General features: G+C 42.7%; 1 protein-coding gene across 1 annotated transcript in view; it reads left to right on the forward strand.

The window, feature by feature from the left end:
- The window catches only part of CB4H12orf75 (chromosome B4 C12orf75 homolog), a 39,699-nt gene extending 15,302 nt beyond the window's left edge, over positions 1-24,397 (forward strand). The window contains exons 3-6 of the mRNA XM_043564298.1: positions 18,325-18,360; positions 19,413-19,492; positions 20,304-20,338; positions 23,526-24,397. Of these exons, the coding sequence (XP_043420233.1) occupies positions 18,325-18,360; positions 19,413-19,492; positions 20,304-20,308 (121 nt within the window). The 3' untranslated portion in view covers positions 20,309-20,338; positions 23,526-24,397. The remainder of the gene's footprint in view (positions 1-18,324; positions 18,361-19,412; positions 19,493-20,303; positions 20,339-23,525) is intronic.
- The last annotated feature ends 344 nt before the right edge of the window (positions 24,398-24,741 follow it).

Raw genomic sequence — 24,741 nt, forward strand, 5'->3', positions numbered from 1 at the left:
GCACACTGAATTTTAAAACTAAAATTGAAAATTTTCTTTAAGTTTATTCATTTTGAGAGAGAGAGAGAATGAGCAGGGAGAGGGGCAGAGAGAGAGAGGGAGAGAGAATCCCAAGCAGGCTCTGCACCATCAGCCCAGAGCCTGATGCGGGGCTCAAACTCACGAACTGTGAGGTCATGACTTGAGCTGAAATCAAGAGCCAGATGCTTAACGGACTGAGCCACCGGGTGCCTCTGATAATTAGATATTGGAGCGAATGTATGTGACCATTCAACAGAGTCAATATTGAGTTGATCCTTTACACCACAGGACATTGATAAAGGGGCGTGTATCTCCCTGGGAGAGGTTTCTGGAGCTCAGGAACCCTGCCAGTGTTTCCATCATGCCCCTTCTCTGCGTCTTAATACCTCTCATCTAGGACAGAAGGGACGTTGCCGTAGTGAGTGTTTGTGGTTACTCCATGGAGAGTGGGATGGACCCCACCCCCCAGCCAGTTTGGATGGTAATATTGATGGAACCACACACACACCAAGGAGGATAGGAAGATTTCTTCCTCTACACACATAATGAGGCTTTCTGGGGGAGAAGAGTAGGCACCCACCTGGCCCATCAGCTTGAGTGAAGGAAGAGGGTGGCGGTGAGTGGCTTTGGTTTTTATTGGGGTTGGGAGTGGGGCTGGTTGAGGGGCTCGTGTGCAGGGGGAGAGGCCTGCCTGATTTTGTTGTCCTCACTGGCACTAAGGAAGTAACGTCCCTGCTTTCTCATCCACTCGCACTGGTGTGAGGCGAAATGGGGAGTGGTCGGACTTGAAAGCTGTCAGTGGTCAGACATCAAAAATAGAGTCAGACTTTTTTTTGTTTAATTATAGGGAAGATTCAGAGAAGACTGGAATGGGATTGTTTTTCAAGAGGTTTTTCAAGAGTTAAATATGTATCTTATGTGGGACTTCAGGTGCCCAAGAAGGAGTCTACATTGCTTCAAACTCCTGATTGCAGCGTTTGAGTTTATTCCCACAACTTTTAGCCACAACAGCTTCCGCATCCTGACCTTATTCCTGTCATTGCTGTATCTTGGTCTCCCTCAGCCCCTCCCTTCCGTTTCTATACATTCTTGCCAGATTCATTTCCTCAGGCACTCCCCTGCCCTTGTAGGACCTCCGCTCAAAAATTTGCAATTATTCTCCATTGCCTGCTGGATTGAGCCCAGAATCCTTTGGGAACAGGAAGGCCGTTTATGTTTTAGCCTTTATTTGACAGACTCTGCATGAGGTGGAAGGAATCACTGCAGTCGGGGTGAGCAAGGCCAAGGATGGGAAGTGAGCTAAGTCCTGCTCTGTGAGGCCTCTGTCAGGGGCCCCTTGACCTCCTGTGTTCTGCCTCTGATCCTTGTGTTTTGCTGTTCCCTCTGCCTGGAATGGCATTTTTCTCAATTCTGTCATAAAAAATGCTATCTCTTCTTCAGGGCTTATGTCTTGTTTGTGGGAAGAATTTCTTGGATCTCTCAACTGGATAGAGTGTCTTTTTCTTCTCAAATGTTATAGCATTTTGGACCTTTCTAATGACACATCGAATTGGGCTTATATTGTAGCTATTCATCTTGTCCTCCTCGGGCAGTGAGGGAAGTGAAATGTCTTACCCATCTGGAACGTCTCCCATAGTTATTAGTATTGTGTTTTGAAGGTGGTGTTCAATGAACAGTTGCCGAATGAATGCCGTCATTTCTGTTCCAGGAGAGAGATTGACAGCTTGACTTTTTCTTTCTTTAAGAGGCATGGAAATTTCTAATAAAATTTAGTGATGCTTTTGTCAACAGAATTAACTATTCTAGCTATATGAGATGGGTAATTTAATTACTTTTTGAAATCCTAACTTCTCCAGATCTAAAATTTCTGTGACTATGTATATATACTTCATTATATGTCCTAGAAAGATATAATTTTAGTTAATGGTTGACTCTTTTAGAAATTAATGTAGCAAACTGGAAAAAGTTAACGACTATTATAGTATTAGTTTTTCTTGCACAAAAGGTATATTTAAAAGTGTTCTTTTGTTTTTTTTAACTAGAAGGTAAATATTTATAAATATTGACTATGAATGAACAAGGAGCTATGAAATAAAGACACTTAAAACTTTTTTTTTTTTTTAAAGCATGGGGCTTGAACTCACGACCCTGAGATCAAGACCTGAACTGAGATTAAGAATCAGACACCTAACCGACTGAGCCACCCAACAATTTAAACTTTTTAATATGAAGATTTAATTAAAAAAATTTAATATTTATTTTTGAGAGAGAGAGAGAGAGAGAGAGAGAGAACGAACAGGAGAGGGACAGGGAGAGAGGGAGGGAGACACAGATTCTGAAGCAGGCTCCAGGCTCTGAGCTGTCAGCAAAGAGCCTGACACGGGGCTCGAATTTATGAACCGTGATATCGTGACCTGAGCTGAAGTCGGCTGAGGCACCTAGGCCTAGGCCCCAAAGATTTAATTTTTTTAGGTTTATTTATTTACTTTGCGATTGAGAACATGAGTAGGGGAGGGGCAGAGAGAGGGAGAGGGAGAGAGAGAATCCCAAGTAGGCTCCACAGTGTCAGTGTAGAGCCTGATGTGGGGCTTGAACTCATGAACCATGAGTTCGTGACCTGAGCTGAAATTGAGAGCCGGATGCTTAATTGACTGAGCCACCCAGGCGACCCATGAAGATTTAATTTTTTAATCTAGAGAGACTGATCCCAAACGAAAAGAAGAGGCCAAAATTATATAATGGGTGCTAAGAGTACAGAACTTCATGTAGGGCAACCATCATATTGGTATGCAGAGAACATAAAAGTCTTTTGGGGGGATTATGGTTTAGTTTTAGAAGTGAGAAATACTATAATCTTTCTCTTAGTATAACAAAAAAACCCATTCTCTAGGGAAGGTTTGCCTTTTCTTTCCCGTTTGCCTCTTTTCTGTAGACAAGAAGCCAGGATACAGTAACAAATAAAATGATACTTCTGCCTTTTAGTAGGTTATTGTCTATTGGGGACCAAAATAGAGTGATAGGTGCTAATTATTAAAATAGTCAGAATTTAATGCTGGTCTGGGTCTTGAGGGATGAATAGGAGTTCGTGTGGAGAAGAGAAGAATGGCAGCCCAAGCAGAGGAGCATGACAAGAAGCACATGGGTGCAAGAGAGCCTCAGCTCTTCTGTGAGGAGCCCGTCAGTTTGTTCTGGAGCCTGGAGGGCATGCTCAGCAGAGATGCAAGACGAGGCCGATGGCCTGAGCTGGCTTGTGAAGGGCCTTTGGTGCCAGGCCAGTAATTGCATTTGATGTTATATGCATTCAGGAGCCATTAGAATTTTAAGGTGGGGAATTCAAAGATTGTGTTTGAGCTTTTAGGGTGATAACTCCCAAGACAGGGCAGTTTGTGAGCTGGGGGAAGAGTGGACGCATGGGGAGTTAAGGGGGTGAGGGAGTTAAGAGGGAGGCAGACGGAGGGGCAGACTGCAAGCAGTAGCCCTGGGAAAGAGAAGAGCTGCTCTGAGTTCAAAGTATCTTGGAATAGGATTAAGGTTTGTTGACTGACAGAGTGGAGAAGGAAAGGAAGGGCAAATCTGAGGGTCGTGTTGTGGTTTCAAACTTGAGCCAAGGGAAGGGATGGCTAACAATCCAAATAGGTAGATGGGCTAAAGGGGGAAGGGAAGCCATTGGATGTGGCGTGGTGGCCACATGGGTCACCTGGGGGACTGTAGTTTCACTGAGTGATGTTAGTAATTGGGTCAAGGTGGAAATGGGCGAGGAGCGGGGAAATGGTGTGTGGTCTTTCGTTTTAAAATGTTTGCCAGTAAGGGAGGGAAGGCTGGTGTTAGGTTAAGAGAGGGTGATGAATGGAAGCGTTGAATTACTGTATTGTGCACCTGAAGCTAATATACACTGAATGTTAGCTAACTGGAATTTAAATAAAAATTTTAAAAAAGGTACAAAAAAAAAAAGAGGAAGCATATTTTTTAAAAAGTGTATTTCCATTAAAAATTTTTTTTTTTTTTAACTCACAGAGCATGAGCAGGGGAGGGGCAGAGAGCGAGAGAGGGAGACACAGAATCTGAAACAGGCTCTAGGCTCCGAGCTGTTAGCACAGGGCCCGACGGGGGCTCGAACTCACAAACTGCGAGATCATGAACTGAGCTGAAGTCAGATGTTTAACTGACTGAGCTACCCAGGTGCCCCAAAAGTGTATTTCTGTTATAAAAGGAATACCTAGAAAATTTGGAAAGTGCAGAAAAATATTTTTTTTAAAAAGAAAATAATTAGCTATGATCCTACCACCAGAAACAGCCATCATGAACACTTTACACAATTTTCTTCAATTTCTTCATTTTTCTATTTCTGCTCGGTTGTGTGTGTGGATGGAAGTTTGTTTTGCTTTTTGTTTATTTTCTAAGTGCCCATGGACGGAAGGGTGGAAACCAGAGGAGTGAGATGTGCTGAGGGTGGTTTGGGGAGGGCGTCATCTCTGATAAGGGGGACCATCTGATGGAAGTGAATCCCAGAAGAGGCGGAAGGGCTAAACAACTTAGAGAGAAAGTTAACCTTAGTAACTTGAGATGTGGAGGGAAGCCTGGGTGAGGATATACAGGCATACCCTCCTTTTATTGCATTTTTGCTTTACTGTGCTTTGCAGATACTGCATTTTTTACAAATCGAAGGTTTGTGTCATCCCCGAGTCAAGCAAATCGGTGGGAGCCTTTTTTTTTTTTTTTTTTTGGCAACAGCATTTGCAACTTCGTGTCTGTGTCACATTTGGTAATTCTCAATATTTCAGCCTTTTCAATGTCATATTTGTTATGGTGATCTGTGATCTGTGATTATGGCTAACAATAATGTACTTTTTGATTAAAGTCTGTACATTGTTTTTGTAGACATAATGTTATTGTACACTTAATAAACTACAATATAGTGCAAACATAACTTTTATATGCACTGGGAAACCAAAACATTCATTTGACCTGCTTTATTGTGATACTTGTTTTATGGCCGTGGTCTGGAACCTAGCCTGCAATATCTCTGAAATATGCTTGTAGAGAAATGTAATCACCATAGCACAGATGCATGCGTATCAGTGAGTGAGACTTTCTTTTTCTCTCTCCCTCTGTCTCTTAAAAATTAAATCACAGTGCTGTAACATGCAAAACAAAATACATGTGGATTCCATGTGATGACAGTTGGCTGCTTTCACAAACCTGCAAAAATCAACCATGCTTTTTGCCTTATTTCAGTGAATTTTCTTAGCTATTTGGCACAAATAGGTTGTGTTGGGATATTTTTGGTTGGAAATGGCAGAAGCCCAGCTTAAACTGACCTAAACAAACAAACAAGAAGGAATTTATTGGCATGTGTAATGGAAAAGCTCCAGGGGTTTGGCCCTAGTCACAGCTGGATCCAGGTGATCAAATGACAGGAAGAAACTCATCTCTGCTTTCCTGTTTTAGGCTCCATTCTTAGGAAGCTTTCCCAAGTAGTGATGGAGATGGCCAACTTTTTATCTTATCAGATTAATAATTCCTGTGGAGGGGCGCCTGGGTGCCTCAGTCGGTTGAACGTCTGACTATTGATCTCAGCTCAAGGCATGATCTCGGGGTCATGAGTTCAAGCCCTGTGTTGGGTTCTGTGCTGGGTAGTGAAATACTTAAAATAATAATAATAATAATAATAATAATAATAATTCCTGTAGAAAAAGAGCTTTTCTTTCCCAGTAGTATGATTAAAAATCCTAGGGCTAGGACTCTCCCTGCCAGTGCATGGAGTCATGTTCCTCTCTCAGAATCATCCCTTGAGCCAGGGAAATGTTGGCTTCTCATTGGCCAGGCCTGGGTCATGTGTCTACCACTGGAGCCAATCAGCATCATTAGCTCCACCTGACCATATATGGTCAAAGAGTGGGAGAGTGGTGGTCCTCACACTACAGACAAATTGGGATGCTGTTACCCAAATGGGGCAAACATACGCAAAGTACATTCTGCACTAGGTCAATTTCCATCTCTTCAAATTTTAAGCGATATTTATAAGAATATTACAAACATATTTTAGTAAGAAACAGTATTAAAGAAGATGACACTAATTTAATGTTTGCTACTGAAAATAAAAGATAATAGCCACTCAGCTTAAATGAGGTATTTCAAATACTTGTTTTGCTTAGAACTTGTATGGTGACCTTTCATGAGGATTCCGTTCTTGACAAAGCAATTTTATTGCTCTGGAAGGTAGCAGCTACAGAGGAGAATATCTCAGAATGAGTTAACAGAAAATACATTGAAGCGCTGCTTTTTAAATTAAAATGAGATTATGACTGTTTCATCTCGAGTGTCCTTGGAATCCTTTATGAATTTCTCATGTCTAATGCACCTGTGTCAGCTGAACACTCTCTACTCCTAGTTACAAACCTGAGTGTATTGGTGAAGAAGCAGGAGGTTGAGGTGCATGGTGTGGAAGTGACAGTGAAAAAGCATGCATTTTGGAGGCAGAGAGACCCGCGTTTATTTATTTTTATTTTTTATTTTTAACTTTATTTGTTTTGAGAGAGAGAATCCCAACCAGGCTCTGCTCTCTCAGTGCAGAGCCTGAAGTAGGGCTTGATCCCACGAATGATGTGAGATCATGACCTTGGCCGAAATCAAGAGTTGGACGCTTAACTGACTGAGCTACCCAGGTGGCGGTGTCCTCCGTAATCTTAGCCGTAAAATTGGGATGATGGTAAGTGTACAGGGCAACCATCTTCATCATTATTGTCATCATTGTTCTCAGTTCCTAGAGCTTATCTTTATTGAGGACTGTATGCCATATAGTGATTTCCAGCATCTGTGTTATCCCATTCTGTACCCGTGATGATCTGATGGAGACAGTAATGCTGCTTCATTTTACAAATGAGGATATGGGGCCCAGAGAGGTTAAGTAACTGCTCAAGGGTTGTGATGGTTATTGGTACAGTATATTTAGTATCCCAGGATGATACTTGGCATTATGCTTTGCTGCTGCCTATACATGGGAGTTAGAAGTGTTTGATGTTTTAAGTGTCACTGAAAAGACTTGGCAGAGGCTCTGTCACAAACACTTGGCAGTAGAAGACCCAGCGCAGAGCTGCAGTTCAGAACCACGCAGTCCCGCTGTCTGCCTGTCGGTACACGGTTCGATTCTCCTTAGGTAGGGCAGTGCAGTAGGAACAGGAAGACAGAAAGCAGATGGGTGGGTTCATCCCGGGACACAGAGATTGGTGTGACCAGCAAGGGTTGATGAAATGCTTGGCTGCAAGGCACATGCTGGAGAGGGGGAGCCTAAGGGGCTGATGAATGGGGAGAGTGGGCGGATGGCTGGACTGGAGGCTTCTTGGGGATGCGGGGAGAGGGGAAGATCGGAATAATGATTTTTTCCCCCTCTAGGGAGTGAGATTGTCTACTGTAAAATGTCAGAGGTGAAGTAATTCCAGGAACTAAGCTCTTCAGAGCAGTCATGGAGGGAGTTATTAGAGTAGCAACAAAAGTTGTTGGAATAGGGGAAGTCAGCAAAATGTGAAGCAAAGGTCGATTGGGTGATTTTCATGGAATTTAAAATACTCCAAGATAATGATGGTTCAGAAGAAAACCTCTGGGTCAGGGCCAAAATCTTTAGTGTATTTGGGGCTGCCGTAGCAGGGTTCCAGTGTCCAGAGGAGAGTGTTTGAATGAAGGTGACATTGGCCCTATCTGAAAGAGCTCTGCGGGGAGGTTGGGAGCCTGCTGGCTTCATCTCCTGTTTGGAGACACTGGGAGATTTTGAGAAAAGTGATACCATCAGGGAAAAGCAAGTTTTCTTAAGATAAGGAGGTGGAGAGAACATTCCTGTCTTTAACAAATGATGCTTCTACAGCCATTGCCAAAATAATCCCAAGCACTGTGTGTTTCTTAGAAGGAGAGCAGAAGGAGGGGAGGGGAATTGCAATTTGGCTCTCAATCCATTGCCCTTATACAAAGAATGAATGTTATTCATGTTTTCCAGTAATACATTCTGGAAGAAAGGACAGGACCAATATTGGCCAAGGGGGTCATACAAGAAGAGAGATTTAAAGATAACTCTTCAAAGAAGTTTTGAAATCTTGAAGAAATGAATGAGATTACATATATTCCAAAATACGTAATTAAGTGTTTGGTAGAATTGATTGGAATCACACTTAAAAAGCAGGAGTCATCAAAAGAACGTATTATAAAGAAAATTAAATGATTTTACTTTATCCAGGGAGCTGTAGTGTCAGCGGGAAGTCAACATTGTCAATTAATAAACCTATTCCAGAATATTATCATGAATGGCAACTAAAAATAGACAATTAGAGCTACGCACATGGTCTCCAGAGGTTTCCATATTAAATCTTATTGTTTACAAATCAAAATAAGTTTGGCCTCTTTAGCAACACTGCAAATATGGAAAAAGAAGAGACTGCAGGCTGTTTTTTCTACTTGTTAGATTATCGCTAATAAGAAGCTCTATATTTAGAACATTTTTCTTGATAAGTAACTAAAAATATAAATCATTTCCTTGCCACACAACTGTGTTCGTTCTGGAAGGCTAGGGAAATGAGAACTTTGTGAATTTTAAGGCAAGCTGTGGCGAGGCTGAAACAGTAGATGATAATTGGAGTGGCTCGCTTGCTGGCTAATATTTATCATCTGTATTTGTTCTTGAAAGTGAACATCATGTATCCATGCCATGGTTCCATTTATTTTATCTTCGGAACCTTTTTTTTTTTTTTTTAGGTCACTTGGGATAGCTATTCTACACAACCCAGAAACCAAGCAAATAATAGTGACGAAAATATTTTGACTACCAGGTATTACTGAGGATGAAAAAGTAGTGGTTTTTATTTGATAGAGTGACTCTGAATAAGGTTTCTCTTCATTAAAGTGATAGTTATTGATCGGGTTGAAATCACAGTAGAATAAACTAAAAGATTGAAGTGTTCTATGCAGATAGTTGGTTTTAAATAGGCGGCTGCAAATATGTTCATGCAAAAAAGGACAGGCAGAAGGGAGCCAGCCTGCCCCAAAGAGTGACCACAGACACGTAGCTGGTTTTGAGGCAGCTCGTTTTCTGGAATCTTGACTTTAAAAAAGTCAGAGCTTATTTATGTTTAGGGGGAAATCCAGTCTCTCTGGTTTATTTAGGAAAGGTCCTCAAAGCTAGTATGAAGCAGATGGGGTGTGCCATTACCTAGAGAATGTGGATCCATATAGACACTGAATCTGAGAAGGGTAGGAGGGACCCTGTGCTGGCTTTAGCAGGTTCACAGGAAGTAGGCTAGAAGTATATGATGGAAATGCTGAGATAGAAGAAAGCAGTTTTGAAACTGTGAGCTCAGTTGTGGTGGTTGCCGTTGGTCGGTTGGGTTTTTTTCTTTTTTTTTTTTCTTCTTCTTCTTTTTCTGCCATGCCTGTGGGAGGGTCTTGGGCTGGGTCAATTTTGGTGAGATAGAAATCAGTAACCAGTCTACTAGTCTGCAAGGGTGTGTCATTTTTAAACTAACGGAGGAGTTATCTTTTCAACAATTCCCAAAGTGGGGCAAATGTGTTCACCTGTGGTCCACCCTCAGTAACCCTGGTCTTTGCAAACATGGTGGTTGATGCTGTGACCGAGAATCTGAGTCAGAGCCTGTGAGCCTGAGTCCCAAGGGGTGGCTTTACCCTCGACACATTCTTTGCCTGCAAACATCTATCTATTCTTTGATAAAGGAAGCTGAACTTTTTGTTAACAGACGGACACCCATTTTTAATTAAATCCCCAATGTATTTCTTAAACCTGGTCCAAAATTGTTATGTTCCATATGTTTGTAAGAAATGTTCTTGTGGTTTAAAAGGTTTTCCTCCTAAAATGGGGTGTGAGCTTGTGATTAAAAATGATTTCATTATTACATTTCTTCAAATATGACGTCACTTTCCACACATTTTCAAATGCCGTCTATGATTAGAAATAAAGCATTGTCCTGATACTAGAGGAAGCCATTTAGCAGCAGGCTTTCAGTCATGCCCCCTCTGGAGAAAACAAGCATATCCTGCAAGTGCACTCTGCATAGTAGTGGCTCACACGTAAGCAGAAAATGGAGTGCCTTCTTGTTAAAATTAATGGAAGGCTGTTAGTACTATTTTGTTCCTTTGCTCTTTGCACGACGGAAGTAAGTCTTCCTTCTAAGGCCGTCCTAGGCATGACTGCAGAATGGACCATGTTTGTACCCGAACCCCTTCCTGCAGGTTCTGTTCCTTGAATCTCTCGCCTGTGCCTCTCCCTTCACTGACACTGAGTGGGACACACGTCCCTGCTAACAGAGGACTTGAAGTTGTAACTTTAGCCGTAAATTAAACTGCGTTTAAATCTTGGCCTTTCCAGACCCTTAAACGTATTCAAATACGTGTTTGCTTACACCACTAAGTAAAAAAAGCCAGCCTATGTGCCTCTCTACACGTTTCCTTCCCTCCCTTTACTCTTGATTGAGTTGGGGAAACCAGGAATCAAGAGGGCCCTGACTTTTTTTTTTTTAATTTTTTAAAAAAGGTTTATTTATTTTTGACAGAGAGAGAGAGAGTGAGCGAGCATGAGTGGGGGAGGGGCAGAGAGAGAGGGCGACACAGAATCCGAAACAGGCTCCAGGCTCTGAGCTGTCAGCCCAGAGCCCAAGGCGGGGCTTGAACTCACGGACTGCGAGATCATGACCTGAGCCGAAGTTGGACGCTTAACTGACTGAGCCACCCAGGTGCCCCGAGGGCCCTGACTTTCTTGCCTTGTGCATTAGGGCAAATGGCAGGGGTGGGGGGGTAGCGCCTGGGTGGCTCAGTTGGTTGAGTGTCTGACTCTTGATTTCAGCTCAGGTCATGATCTCCTGGTTGTGGGATTGAGCCCCACGTTGGGCTCCACGCTGAGCATGGAGCCTGCTTGACATTCTCTCTCCCTCTGTCTCTGCCCCTCTCCCAAGCTCTCTAAACAAACAAACAAACAAACATTAAAAAAAAGACAGTCTGCCTACCTCTTCACACTTTTCCTTCCCTGTCTACTCTTTATTGAGTTGGGGAAACAAGAAATGAAGAGGGCCGTGACTTTCTTGCCGTGTTGTGTTAGGCCATTGAAACGGTGTCAGATGGAAGGGCTTTTTCTGTTACTGTTTTAGATTCAGTTCCACGTTGAAGGAGTACTTCATAGCTTTTCAGTTTCCAGTTCTAATAGAGACAGCTGTTTGAGCCTCTTCTGTTTCTTACTTCTCTGGTTAGAGCACTAGATTGGCCTACATTAGAATTGACGTGAAACAAAGCTGACTTTTCTTTCCCCATCTTTGCCAGACAGAAACTTCTGGTTTTCCTGGCAGTGCCTTTGGGAAAGGAATAGCCTGGCTATGTGGGGAGGTGTGGAATAGGGTCCCCTCATCTGGGGAGGTGGTTTGGTTAGGTGCTGCTTGTCCTCAAGACCTACTCCGTCCACCTCTTCTTTTCCTCTAGACACACAGATAGAGTCAGAGCTCCATGTGCTCCCAAGGGACAGACACAAAGTCTGACCTGACTTTGTGTCTTATAGGAAAGAGCTTATACTACAAAGTAATTGCAGGATTGTGTAGTTTATATTACCACGAACTGAAGGAATGTGTGTGGAAATGGATCTAAGGGTGTGAGACCAAGGTGGAAGGAATATATACGGGGCTGGTATTGTATTTAACAGAGATTTTGTATTGAATAATTTAGGTGCATGGTGGGGACTCTAACAGTTTATTAACCTGGTTGGCGAGACTCTGCATCATTGAGCTTACTCTATTCAGGGGCAGAGTAGGTCACAACTTCCCTGGGGTCTGGAGAGGAAGGAATCCAAAGGCTTAAGGAAATTGGGATATTGGTGTGAATTTCTCAAGTATGACCTGCTCCCCACTGCAGAGGACACCGCCCCTCATCCCCACTAAGCTTTGAGTAAATTGGGGAATGCATAGTGAGAGGGTGTACCCAATAAGCACTAAGGGGGTGGTCCTCTGCAAGGTGGCTGTGCCCCTGAGATGGGCTCTTTATCTCATGTGGTATGACAGAATCCCAGAGGACAGGATCGCATGTCTACCAAGTGGTAGTGGAACTTAACCACAAGGTGGACACACTTACCATAATAGATAGCAGGGTTGGGATGACGGGGCACAGGGGCTCATCCTGGAGGGAACTCTGATGATAGCTGGTGGATTACAGCCTGTCTAGGGATAAATTAGAAGGATAGCCTTCTAAAGGGTCATTTTCTCCCTCTCTGTATTTTTTTATAAGAGGAAAACTTCTGGTCTATGAGCCAGAAACCTAATTTGAGTCATTACAGTGGAAGGGCATAGCCACTTAACCCAGTTTCCCAACCCAAGTCAGACTCCCAGTGATTGAGGCCATGTTCTCTTGAGGGAACTTTTGTCACTGCCACCTGTATATACTGTAGGTGTTTCTCCACACCTTCTCAAGGGACCTTTGTCTGTTTACTAGAGTAGCTATGTCCAGAGCAAAAGGAAGTACCTGGACCTTTTAGAGCTTTCTAGATACTGACTCTAAATTGATGTTAATTCCTGAGGACCCCAAAATGCCACTGTAGCCCAGAAGTCCATGTGTGGGCTTATGATAGGAAACTTGGCTAATGTTCAAATTATAGTGTGCCCAGTAGCCTGGAGACCCATGCTCTGGTTTTTTCCTTAGTTCTTGAATTCATAATCAGAGGAGACATATTTGGCAACTGGGAGAAGCCACCCATTGGCTCCTTGACCTGCAAAGTAATGACTGTCATGGCAGGAAGGGCCAAGTGGAAGCCCATGGAATTTTCCTTCCCTACTAGAATAATAAACAAAAAGGGATACAGCATCTCTAGGGGGAACTGCAGAAATTAGTGCCAGCACCAAAGACTTGATAAAATGATGGCACGGAGATACTTCTCACATCCCCATTTAACTTGCCTGTTTGGTCTGTCCAGGAGGGAGGTTTATTTTAGAGAGTGACTTTGATTATTGCAAACTTCGTGAAGGGGCAATTTCAGCTGCCATTCAAGGTGTGGTGTCCTTATGAAAAATAGTTAGCGTAGCCTCTAGCCCCTGTTATGCAGCCTTTGGTGTGGCAAATCCCTTCTCTCTGCACCAGTTTGCAAGGAGTACAGAAGCAGTTTGCTTTTACCTGGCAAGGCCAACAGTATACATCACAGTCTTGCCTCTGTTCCATAGATCCCCCTGGTTCCCCTCATCCTCTGTTCTGTAATATCCTGATCTTACTGGTATCCTTCAGCACATCCTAATGGTCCCGTGCATTGACCTGGATAAACAGCAAGTCACAAGTGCTTTTGATGCTTCAGTAAGACATTTCAATTCAGGAGGTGGGAGATAAACCCCTCTTGCCTCCAAGTAATGTATGGGTTAGCATCCACACAGAGAAAAGGTAAACCACATTAACTATATTAACAGAAAGAATTCACTATGAGGAGTTGGTTAAGCGGGTCTTGGAGGATAGGGAAAGCTGACTGATCAGGGGTGGGAATAGCAGGAAGTGGCTACCACTTCTCAGGCTGGAGTGACGAAGGAAGGAGGTTGGGGCTGTCATAATCTGGGAGTTGGAGGAGGAGGAGTCTGTGGGTTGGGACCCAGGCTTCTGAGGCAGTGGGGGTGGGGGTGGGGTGCGCACTGCCAGGTCGGTGCTGTCACATCTGAATGTTGTAATCCGGGGCCTGTTCTGGAGACTGGAGCCAGCTGCTGGGCTGATGCAGACAGGGACAGAGCACAGCTGGAAAGAGCAGCCCTCTTTCCCTCCTTTGCATTTATGTCTCTTTCTTATGTCCCTCTAGCATTCCCTTTGGTGGAACCTAATAGGGAGACTGGCGGCAGAGGAGAGCATTTTGTCAGAGTCCCAGCCCCACAGCCCAGGGTGTGGGGAGGGGCAGGATTTGGAAGCTAGAGGTCACAGCTGACAGGAGACAGAGTCCTGCACAGGTGCCCGAGCAGGAGCAGAATTTGTCTTGAAATGCCATATAGTTGTCTCCAGATCACTCTTGACCTCTTGGTAATCTGTGCTGGTTTTCCCTCCCTCTCCTTGACCCCAGCCTGTGGCTCCATGGAGGGGAAAGGAGTCAGTAAAAATTACCTTTCACTTTTTGTTTGTAGGTGATTTGGTTATGGTAGCTGGTCCCTTACCTCTTATAACTCCGTGTTTGGGTCTCCTAGTAGAAACCTCATCCTCAAGGATTCTTCCCTGTTTCTGGTACATTTCCCAGTTTTCAGTGCCTCTGCTTGTAGCTGTCTGGGCGTTGAGTCTTGAACTGTGTTTCAGAACTATTCTTTAGGAGTGGATTACCATGATGGGGGATTTAGCCTGGTTGATGTATGTGTCCTTGCTCCTTTTCTAAGGGAACAAGATTATGGGTAGGCTGAGTTTGTAGAGATATTGGGACCAGTTAGCACCTGAGGAGGGTGGCGCTTAAGTGCAGCAAAGCAGTTTATCCTCTTTTCCAGTTTGTCTGCCATGAATTGGCCTAGGTTTCACTCTGTTGATGTTTTCTAGCAGGGAACAATTCAGGCTTCAGGCTCTTCTCTCTAAGGTTCGAGGCTGGAGCCGTCTCATTCTGTGCCCTTACCTCTCTGCTTTAGTGCCGGCAGCGTATAGGGTAGTGCTGAGGACCTTCTAGACCATCTGTCCATGGCTTGCTGTTCACACAAAGCTGGGGGAGGTGTGGCTCCCTCCACTTCCTTCATCGGTTGGGGGACCAGATTTAGTACTTGAGCCACATTCACAGCTGCAGGCCTCACAGTAGCTACTGCCCTCCCACTTAAACTGTAGTGACCAGAAAAGAAAAATAATCAAGTCCTCAGTGGAAAATAGAAGTTCCTCCATGGTGGGGGTGGGGGTGGGGGACGCTCTGGCCTGAGCACAGTTCCCAGCCTGGTGTTCTGGATCAGTGGGACTGACAGACGACCACAGACTATTTTCATGACTTCGGAAACCAAACAGAAATCTGCATGTGTCCAAAAGGATATGGCACAGGCTTACCAAAATGTAAAACTGATTTGCCTTTGAGTCAGAGACACAGGCTGCCCCTGGGTCATCCTGTGCTCATCAGAAGCTCTTTTGGGCACCTGTACGTCTGAGAAAATATCTGCCAATGAATTATTAAGGCGGGTTGATAACAAAATCTTTCCAAATTTTGTTTTACAAGGAGACAAAACCCAGTGATTCCTTAAAATGGTGTACATGTGGGGCAGCCCAGATATTTAAGCAGTAAGGGCATTCTTCAAAACTTAAGAATTTCCCCAAGGATTAGAATTCTGAAAGCTTGGTAAGTGCTTAGCAGTATATAGTAAGTTCAACCCCAAGTTTTGGACTGCTCCAAGATAATGTCCACTTCTCTTCAGTAAGAAATGACCTTTCAGGAATCTCTGCTGCTGCTTGATGGACCATTTCTTCTTCTAATGCAGTTGGGTCAGGACCACATTATGCCAGCTGGTAGGATGCTGTCCACTTGGCCACAGGCAGGGCAGCATTTGGTTCCCAGGCATCTGACCACACTGGCTCGGACCTGTCAGTTCACAAGGAGATTGGACTTAGACCAACCACCATTTTCTGATTTAACCTCAGTCTGGATCTGGCTGTTCAGATGAATAGACTCTAACATAACTGTCCATCAGGACAATTTTTAAACTTGCATAAAAATGAGTTGTATAGCAATTCAGCAAGTTCTGTGAGGATTGACTGCCCCTGGAGCTGTTAGAAGTTTCTCCGAATGCTAACAAAATGTTGACTAAGACTCTTTTACTGTCTTACTTTTTCCTCTTTCCTTAAACAGAGTGATAAAAATTGGAGAGATCCAGGTTGGTGGATGGGGGTGTTTCTCTGATACACCCGCGTATGGGCTCACAGTTTCTGAAACAGGAGTCGGAATCACACAAACTGAGATTTGAATTCTGGCTCTGTTACCTGGCTCTGTAACCTTGGTCATTGCTACTCACTCAGCCTTTCAGAGCCTCAGGTTTTCATGTTGAAAACTTGGCTAAAAGCCACCGTGTGATGAGGAGGCCATGTAATAGCACGAGCAGAATGCCTGCACAGTTCCACAGGAGGCTGTGAGAGCCAGGTGATGCTCAAAAGCTTTTGCAAGAGCGGTGTGGAGGCAGGTCCCAGCTCGGGAGTGGCCACCTGCTGTTTTGTCACTGGCAACGTTCTGACTTTTCCATCTTCCTATTTGAGAGACAAGTGATGAATTAGAACACGGAGCACGGTTTTTGGTGTCAGGCGGGGTCTAAATGTCAGTCTTGCTTGTTGGTCTCGCGTATTTATTAATTGGCTCACATATTTATTAATGACACAGCTCTGTGAACCTGCTTCCCCAGGTCCAAACTCGCAGAGCTGTTGTGAGGTGCCCTGTGAGATGCCTGTGAAGTGCCCTGCCCTGTGTCTGACACACAGGAGAGACTCAGCGATGCCGCCATTTTTACCCATGTGGTCTTTGTATTGTAGAATAATTGTGTGTGGAAGGAACAGATGAAGGAGCGGCCTCGCATGTGGGGGCATATATACAAAGGCAGGCATTGTAGCGTATTTGAAGGCTTAAAAGAGTGGGTATCTAATAAGTCTTTATAAATGGTATTTTTAATGACTTAGTAATTTGTGTGAAGCTTAATTTATCACCCAGTATCTGTGGCAGCTGCATTATCATTTCCTGCAAGTTAGATGTACAAGGTTGTTGATTAATTTTATAATGGAGAGCACAGAGTGGGTTTCAGGATATTGAATACTTTATAAGAGACAGTAGATTAAAAATAATTTACTATTTTCTTATATTTGGGGGAGCTAAAATATATTTTAAAACTTTTAGTGTATCCTTAAGCAGAATCAGGCAAGGGGAGAAAGAATTAAGAAAGAATTATCCAGAGTTGGATATGAAAAAAAAAAAATCTGTGCCAGAAAATGAGACATTGTATTTGTCCAAACCTACCAGTAGCTTCAGAAACAACATCATGATGGGATTAGCCATTTGGGACCAAGGTAAACAGTTCTAATAATCTCGAACCAGTTAGTCACCATCATTGCCCTATTATCTATACTAACGGGTTATAAATCCATTTTAATTAAAAGTGGTGAACAACACCTTGTATACCACTTCCCTAAAGCTTAACACCATTTCTAATACAGTATGACTTTGACACCTTTGAATTAAAAAACGATCCAGCTTTAGCAAGAAATGAATGAAATTGACGGTTATCTGGCAAATTTAGGTTATGTGCTCAATCTGGATAAATTAGATCTCAAGATGGATTTTGCATTCCCATCGGAGTAGTAGCTGTGGGCATGGCCAGTGTTCATCGGATGATTTCCAAATCTACACCTCCCTTCTGCAGAGGCTTGAGACTTACTGGAGGTTGCAATGAAGCAAAATCTCTTGTACATATTCATTTGAAGCATTCCCAGCTTTTAAATGGATGAAACCACGATCAGACAATCCCTAAAATTAGAAGATTCAGTGATTCATTCTTTCTTGTTGAAATCCTAAAGCCCTTTAGGATTACATGTTGGATTCAGCCAGATACATTTGAATCTTGGTTTTTTGCCTTTAAGAAAAGTAACTTATGTATGCTAACTAGTGCTTGAGGGAAAGCTTCCCTGTCCTCTTAGAAATATGCCAAGGAGTATCAGTAGAATATGGATTCCTCTCATGCAAGGAAAGATGCTGTACATTTTAAAATTGTGATCCCCTCTAAAAGTCACCTTTTAAACATTTCTTCCTTCTCTGTGCAGTAGATCATATGTAAAATGGCCCGTTTATATAGAAGGAAGTCAAACTAACATAACACTCTTCTGCACTAAAGAAATCTCTCATACCTAGAGAGAATTGTACCACCGAGTGGCATGAGAATCACAAAATCACAGTACCTTAGGACTGGAGGGTGGGCACCTTAGGCATCTGGTTGGCCACTTAATTTACAGATGAGATGCAGGCTGGCAACTTGCCCACAGCCCGTCTGTGCTGGTGGCACACCCATGACAAGAGGCCAGGCTTCCTGAGGCTATGTTACTGTGCTCTTTCCAATCTTGGTTGCCGTCCATTTGTCCTTTTGTTAGCGGTTGGACTTTTTGGCATTTGCTGGATTTGCACATTTTGTTAAGTAGAAAATGACTTTTTTTTTTTTTAGTGCATGGATGATTGAGGTGGAAACAAGAGTGTTATAGAAATACTTGATGGGAGAACTTGAATAAGCAAAATTGACTTTAAGTCAGTAGCCCTCTTCTTTTTATAACCAAAAAATAAAGTCTGTGGCAATGTGACCAAATGGCTCATAGCAAATATTTTTGACCTTTCAGAACGGAAGAATCGATAACGGAAGATGACAAGAGGAGGTATGTTTGATATGGAATCTGGCTTTAATTAAGTGAATAATTCTGGCTGTCTTTCATGGATTAATTTAACTCACGGATGTAATTTAACACTGTAGTGCATTGCCAATAGCATTGGTTACACCCAGAAAACTTCTGGCACAGAGAATACAGGTAGGAGCATGTGATCTGAAAAAGAACTTGCCCAGAGTTCATAAGCCTTGCTTTCTTTTTTTTTTTTTAATTTCTTTTTTAATGTTTATTTTTGAGAGAGATAGAGTGTAAGTGGGGAGGGGCAGATAGAGTGGGAGACACAGAATCCGAAGCAGGCTTCAGGCTCCGAGCCGTCAGCACAGAGCCCGACGTGGGGCTCGATCTCACAAACAGCAAGATCATGACCTGAGCCGAAGTCGGACACCTAACCAACCGAGCCACCCAGGTGTCCCACGGGCCTTGCTTTCAAGCATGCTCGATTTTTGTCTTTTACACATGGCCTGTCATAGCTGTTTTCCATCCTGTGGCCTTTGGATGTGCTATTTCTCCCTAACTGATGACTTCCTTCATTGTCGCAGCAATGAAGGAGGTGTTCACCTCCACCCTCCCTCTTCTCCTCTGGTTGGCTGCACCCTACTCTCATTTCTCGTTAGCTCTCCCCTCCTTTTATGTTTATATGTACCTACAGGGAATTATTTCTGTGTGTCCATAGCAACTACCACATTGACCACTCCAAATTCTTGACGACTGTTGACTCATTAACTACCATGTCACTCTATGGATATTTATTACTGTACTAGATTACAAAAATCCCAACTTCTTTTTTTCTTTTCCATTCCAAGTTAAATATCAAAAAATTCCATTGACATAGCTTTCTTTTCTCATGTAGAGCTTCTTTTTAACATAGAAAACATTGTATTTCCAAGGGCAGTTATATTCTAAATTCTACTTTTGAAAAGTCACGAGTTATTTTAATAATTCTCTAATTGTTGGCAGTATCCCAAGCTTCTATCACTTTTCTGCAAATATTGAGCTCCCTTAATATTGGTCTAATTTTTCTGTATCTGCTTCTTTTCACGAAGAAACTATGGAGGGGTATATGTTGGTCTCCCATCTGAAGCTGTCAATATGGTATCCAATCAAACAAAGACTGTACGAAAAAGTAAGTAAAATTGTGATATTTACTTTCTCTAAATATCTGCTCGTTTTGTGGGGGAAAATATGAAATTTATGTTTCAGCTTGCCCAGCTCAACCTACGTATTACTTAGTTGCAGTTAACCATGTAGAAAAGCCATTATCTGTTCATTGTAATCATTGGTTGAAATTGGCACCCACATCGTGAGAGTAATTCCAGGGCAAAATTTAGCGTCTATTTGTGGTTATGCTCCATGGGTTAAATTTTTTTTTTCCCACGGATAGTTTAAATTTATTGTTAACCTCAGTGACGATTGGCGTGACAGTGATAGCAAATGATTCAGTAAGTTTACGGAGTTCTTCTAGAACATAAAGGTAAGTTCTTGTAATATATTCCTTTTATATGCTGATGGCAGTCTGATGATCGGATGAAAAAACAACTGCCTATTGTATAAGTAAAGGAAGCGAGGTCCCTTTTTCTGTTTTAATAAGTAGTAATGGTGGGGCTAATGATGTCTTTTTCATGATAGCGTGCATAACAGCCGCCTCACAGCTAGCTTGTTAAATGTGTGGCTCGTGGTGAAGAATGCTCATTATCGGCCACCGTACAGTTGTCTGGGGCATAGTTTGAAAGGATTGTTAATATGTATAATTTGCACACAGGCTATGTTACCTTATTTGTAACATACTATAGTTGTTTGTTTCTCATTGTTATTTCTCTGCTTTATGATCTGGACTAGCACATACATATATGTCACTAGTATTCATCATTTTATAGGAAACTAGAATATGTTCTTTATAATCTGGTCGTTTAACTTTTCTTAATTTTCTCTTTAAGATTAGAAGAAAATATCATGACTCAATGATCAAGAGGTACTGTATGTTTTCTAAGTAATTGTACATATTTAGCCTTGATGATGAGTGATATTGCTATGTATATACGGATGAATAGATATTATTGCTATGTATTTCTAAGAAATCTTGAACTTCAAGATTAGGTAGGCAGGATCACATCTTGGGGTTAACTCTGAAATGGAGCATGTGATATTGTAGAGGGGTCTTTGATAATTAGATCAATTTTCTTTGCAGTTAATTTTATTTTTCATTTCTTTTTGTTTCAAATGCAACTTAATTCATTTAGTAAGAACAAGCTAAGTGTTTATCTAAAACACAGAGGTGTCACTTTTCGTTACCAAAAACTGAGGGGCTGAGACTTTGGAAATGACAGGTAGGGAGAGACCAGAGAGGCTGGGACTGGGAATTAGATCAGGATCAATATTAAGTGTTCGGCAGTAGCCAGGGTTCATACAGAGCAGAGATGTGGAGATGGGCGGTCCTCAGTATACAGAGATGCCCTTATGCAGGTGGGAAGAGTAAAACCATAGACCAAGTTTACAGGTTGGGTATTACAAAACATGTCCAGTATGCACAGAAGCAACCACTGTGTAAAAGATGAGGCATTGTGGACCTGCTGTCCTGGTGAAGAGCTTAGAGTTAGAGTTATCATAAGACAAGCAAGAACAAGGACAGGAAAATTTTCCTTTATTCACTATGTGTGCCGGTCTCTAAAAGATCCCCAGTAGCATTTCCATAGAGGCAGAAAGTCTCACTCCACCTGTCCAATGACACATATGATGCTTAGATCCCCGCTGCCTCTCAGTCTTGCTGAATGACATCCAGCCTCTTGAACATCCTGTGATCAGGAATGCCCTCTCTCCTGAGACAGCCCATTCTCTTTGGGAGTAAGACAACCTTGGAATTGGATTCAGGCTCTTTCACTTATTAGCTGGGCAAGTTACTTTCCCCTCGTAGCCTCTGTTTTATAATCTGTAAAATGGCACTAATGCTTAGCTTGAAGGGTGTTGTTAGGATTCAGTATGAAATAAATAGTTTCTGCAATCATTGTCATCATTAGCATCATCATCATCATCCTCCATCATACTATTTTTTGTAACCAGAATCCAGCCTTTGGCAGACCCAGAGCACAACTGATTTGAGACTGAACCAACTTCTTGCTCATGGCCAGTTACTGGAGTTGATGTTTGAGATGGGGAGGGATCACAGAATAAGCTTACAGGTGCAGACAAATGAGCTTTCCCACTGGGGGACAGGGACACAGAAACCGTAATCAGTTTCTCCCTGACAAGATATACAACAATCTTGGGTAGACACTTCTTCAAAGACTTTCTCCTCAAGGCAAAAGCATCATGGAGCTTTATTCCCTGGTGCCCATGACCACGTCATAGAGTGTTGAGTTTCTTTTTGGGAATTGGCTGGAGATTTTCTATTTCTAGTATTTTTAAATATTTATTTATTTTTGAGGGAGAGAGAGATAGAGTGAGCACGAGCAGGGGAGGGCCAGAGAGAGAGGGAGACACAGAATCTGAAGCAGGCTCCAGGCTCTGAGCTGTCAGCCCAGAGCCCAATGCAGGGCTTGAACTCATGAACCACGAGATCATGACCTCAGCTGAAGTCAGATGCATAACCAACTGAGCCACCCAGGCGCCTCTGTTTCTAGAATTTCTAATAGAGTTCTAACCCTCTAGATTCCCTGCTAGTTTTCCCCTGTGCAGAAATGCTTTTGTTATTTGCTTCGAGTAGAAAAGAATCTAATTGCAAGCAAGCATATGTTATTCTCCTCAAAATGGGTTGTATTTCAAAAAGTACAGGAATAGAGTGCAAAGAGGTGTCTTGAGATGGGTATCAGGAGATTCAGGAGCTCTGTTACTAATGCACAACCTTAGAGGAAGCCCTTACCTTCTCTCAAGTTTTCTCAATATCTGTTTTCTCATGGGACAGCTGGGCAAGGTAGATGGTGGTTCGACTTTGTGTGTATGAAATTCCCTGATAACAATTTAACAATCTTGCTGGTAAACCAGCCCACGACTTCTAAAATACCTCTTTACTGCTCATGACTATAAACACATACTATTTTATTGCCATCCCACTCTCTTTGAATCGCCTGAGAAGTTTTCTAAGTTGAAAGGCTCTCCTTTTTCCGTAGTTGCTAAGCATCACTTCCCTGTGATATGTCTGAGTTCATGGCTCTCTGGGCTTAAGTTATTGTTCATAAACCCCGAGAAGACTGTCCTTTGCAGAGAAAAATACTTCATGGAAAGGGTCGGAGACTTTTTTGACCTAGCATGTACAGAATCTCTCGAAATAACGCCACTCTGTGACCAGAGCTCAAAGTTAATTTGGTTACTTTTTGAAACTGTGGAACGATTTCAGAATCTCCTGCAAGACTTCTGTCTTGCTACAAAAGTGTAGTTTCTTCTACAGATGAGTCTTGGGTGAAAGTTGTGCCCATCTAGATGTGTGCAGTACTCCCAGCCCAGACAAGCTTGAGTGATGCTCTCAGATGCCCATGGAGGGCCTGGCTGAAGCAGATTCCCCTGGGAGAGCTGGAGATAGTGCGGATGGCTACACCTCTGCCAGCAGGGTTTGGCCAAGTAGGAAAGAAACGATGTTATGGCTGAGCGGTCTGTGTCTTTAATTTGGGTGATGTTGATGTGCAGCTGGTCTGGGCATTATCATATCATATATATATGGGTGTGTGTGTGTGTGTGTGTATTTTTTTAATGTTTATTTTTGAGAGACACTGAGTGAGAGCAGGGGAGGGGCAGAGAGAGAGGGAGACAGAATCTGAAGCAGGTTCCAGGCTCCAAGCTGTCAGCACCGAGCCCGATGCGGGGCTCGAACTCACGAACCGAGAGATCATGACCTGAGCCGAAGTCAGACACTTAAACTACTGAGCCACCCAGGCGCCTCTTATCATGTCATATTTTAATTCTAAGCCCGTAAGTCTCTTTCCCCACTGCTCTTTGTCTCTTTATATATGTGTCATCAGTGCTTTGCGCTGTGCTGGCCACATATTTAGACTTAAATAAGTATTGAGTGAATCTTGAATGTGTGTTTTACTGAAAGGAAGAATAAGTAAATAATTTAGCTGAAATTATCAGCTAAAAAACCAGCTTAAAGCTGATATTTGTTTTCCCTGAGTTGTACTTTTTTTAAGCTCGCTAACTCTTTCCCCCTTTGACGTTTGTTGTCTTCACAGCTTGCTCGTTAAGATTTGGAAGGAATTGCACCCCATGGGACATCATAATGTGCACAGAAATTCCCAAGGAAATTCTAAATAGTCACCTGCTTCGCCTCCCCTCCCCACCCAGATTCCTAAGTCTGTAGTTGAAACATGGGTACATGTTGAACATCGTGGTGCTAGACAGGAAGTGGGTGAACAGTACATGGGCAGATGGGACTTTCTGGGGTCCACCTGCGGAAGACAAGCTGACACAAGCTGGTGCCTGGAGCCAGCCTGCTATGCCTGGCAGCATCGTCACCTTGGCCACTCAACACAGCTCATGAAGATCATGTCTTTTCACTGATACTTTTTTGATAGCTTTTATATAACAAAATCCTTATTCTAGTTATGACTTCAGATACTAAGGCACTATACGTGAACTCCCTAAAGTAATATATTTGTGTGTTACCTTTCACTATTTCTAGGTCACGTTAATTTTTAGCTGTAATAATGGTTAAGTTGATTCTTACTGTTACCTCTTTCCCTTTTTTACCTTTTGGTTTTCAGCTTTATTTAAGCATCAGAGAATTTCTTCAGTTAGGAACGGTGTGTCTTATGTTGCAATATTTAAAAATAAGCCACTGAAATTTGCATGCCCCACGTGCGTTTCGATTAACTTTCTGTTTTCTTTAGCCGAAGGCTCATGTCACCCTGGATCCTTCGTATCCATCGATTCTCCCGTTCTCATCATGTTAATTCTATACTCTCTTCGAGGATTTGTGACTGATGGTTCGTGGGGTGTATGGAAAGTTCTTTATTTGGGGATGTGTGGCCACTTAGTACTGCAATGTAGATTACTCAGTTTACCGATGTATTTCAACAATTAAAACATTTTTAATCCCTCTTCACCTGGATTTCTTAATTGTTTTTTAAAAGATCACTTTCAAAGAAGTCACACATGGCATTGTGATATATAGATACTGTATCAGTGTATAAAGCTAACAATGTATATAACCCGATTGCCATGAAGAATCAAAATTTTTCATAAGGAAGACATTGTCTCACATATCTGGTCTATGTGACAACCGCTGGGATGTCAAATTGATAAATATATATCGAAAGTGCTTTTCTGAGCATGTGGCCAGAGCGGAGTCTTGGATCTTGCTTCGAGTGGTTGCTGGCTGCATCTGGGGTGTCATGAGCCATGGGACCTAGCTCTGAGGAAAGAGTAAATCAGACCTGGGAGATCTGC

The sequence above is a fragment of the Prionailurus bengalensis genome, chromosome B4 (genome assembly GCF_016509475.1).
Source record: "Prionailurus bengalensis isolate Pbe53 chromosome B4, Fcat_Pben_1.1_paternal_pri, whole genome shotgun sequence".
NCBI classification, from domain to species: Eukaryota; Metazoa; Chordata; class Mammalia; order Carnivora; family Felidae; genus Prionailurus; species Prionailurus bengalensis.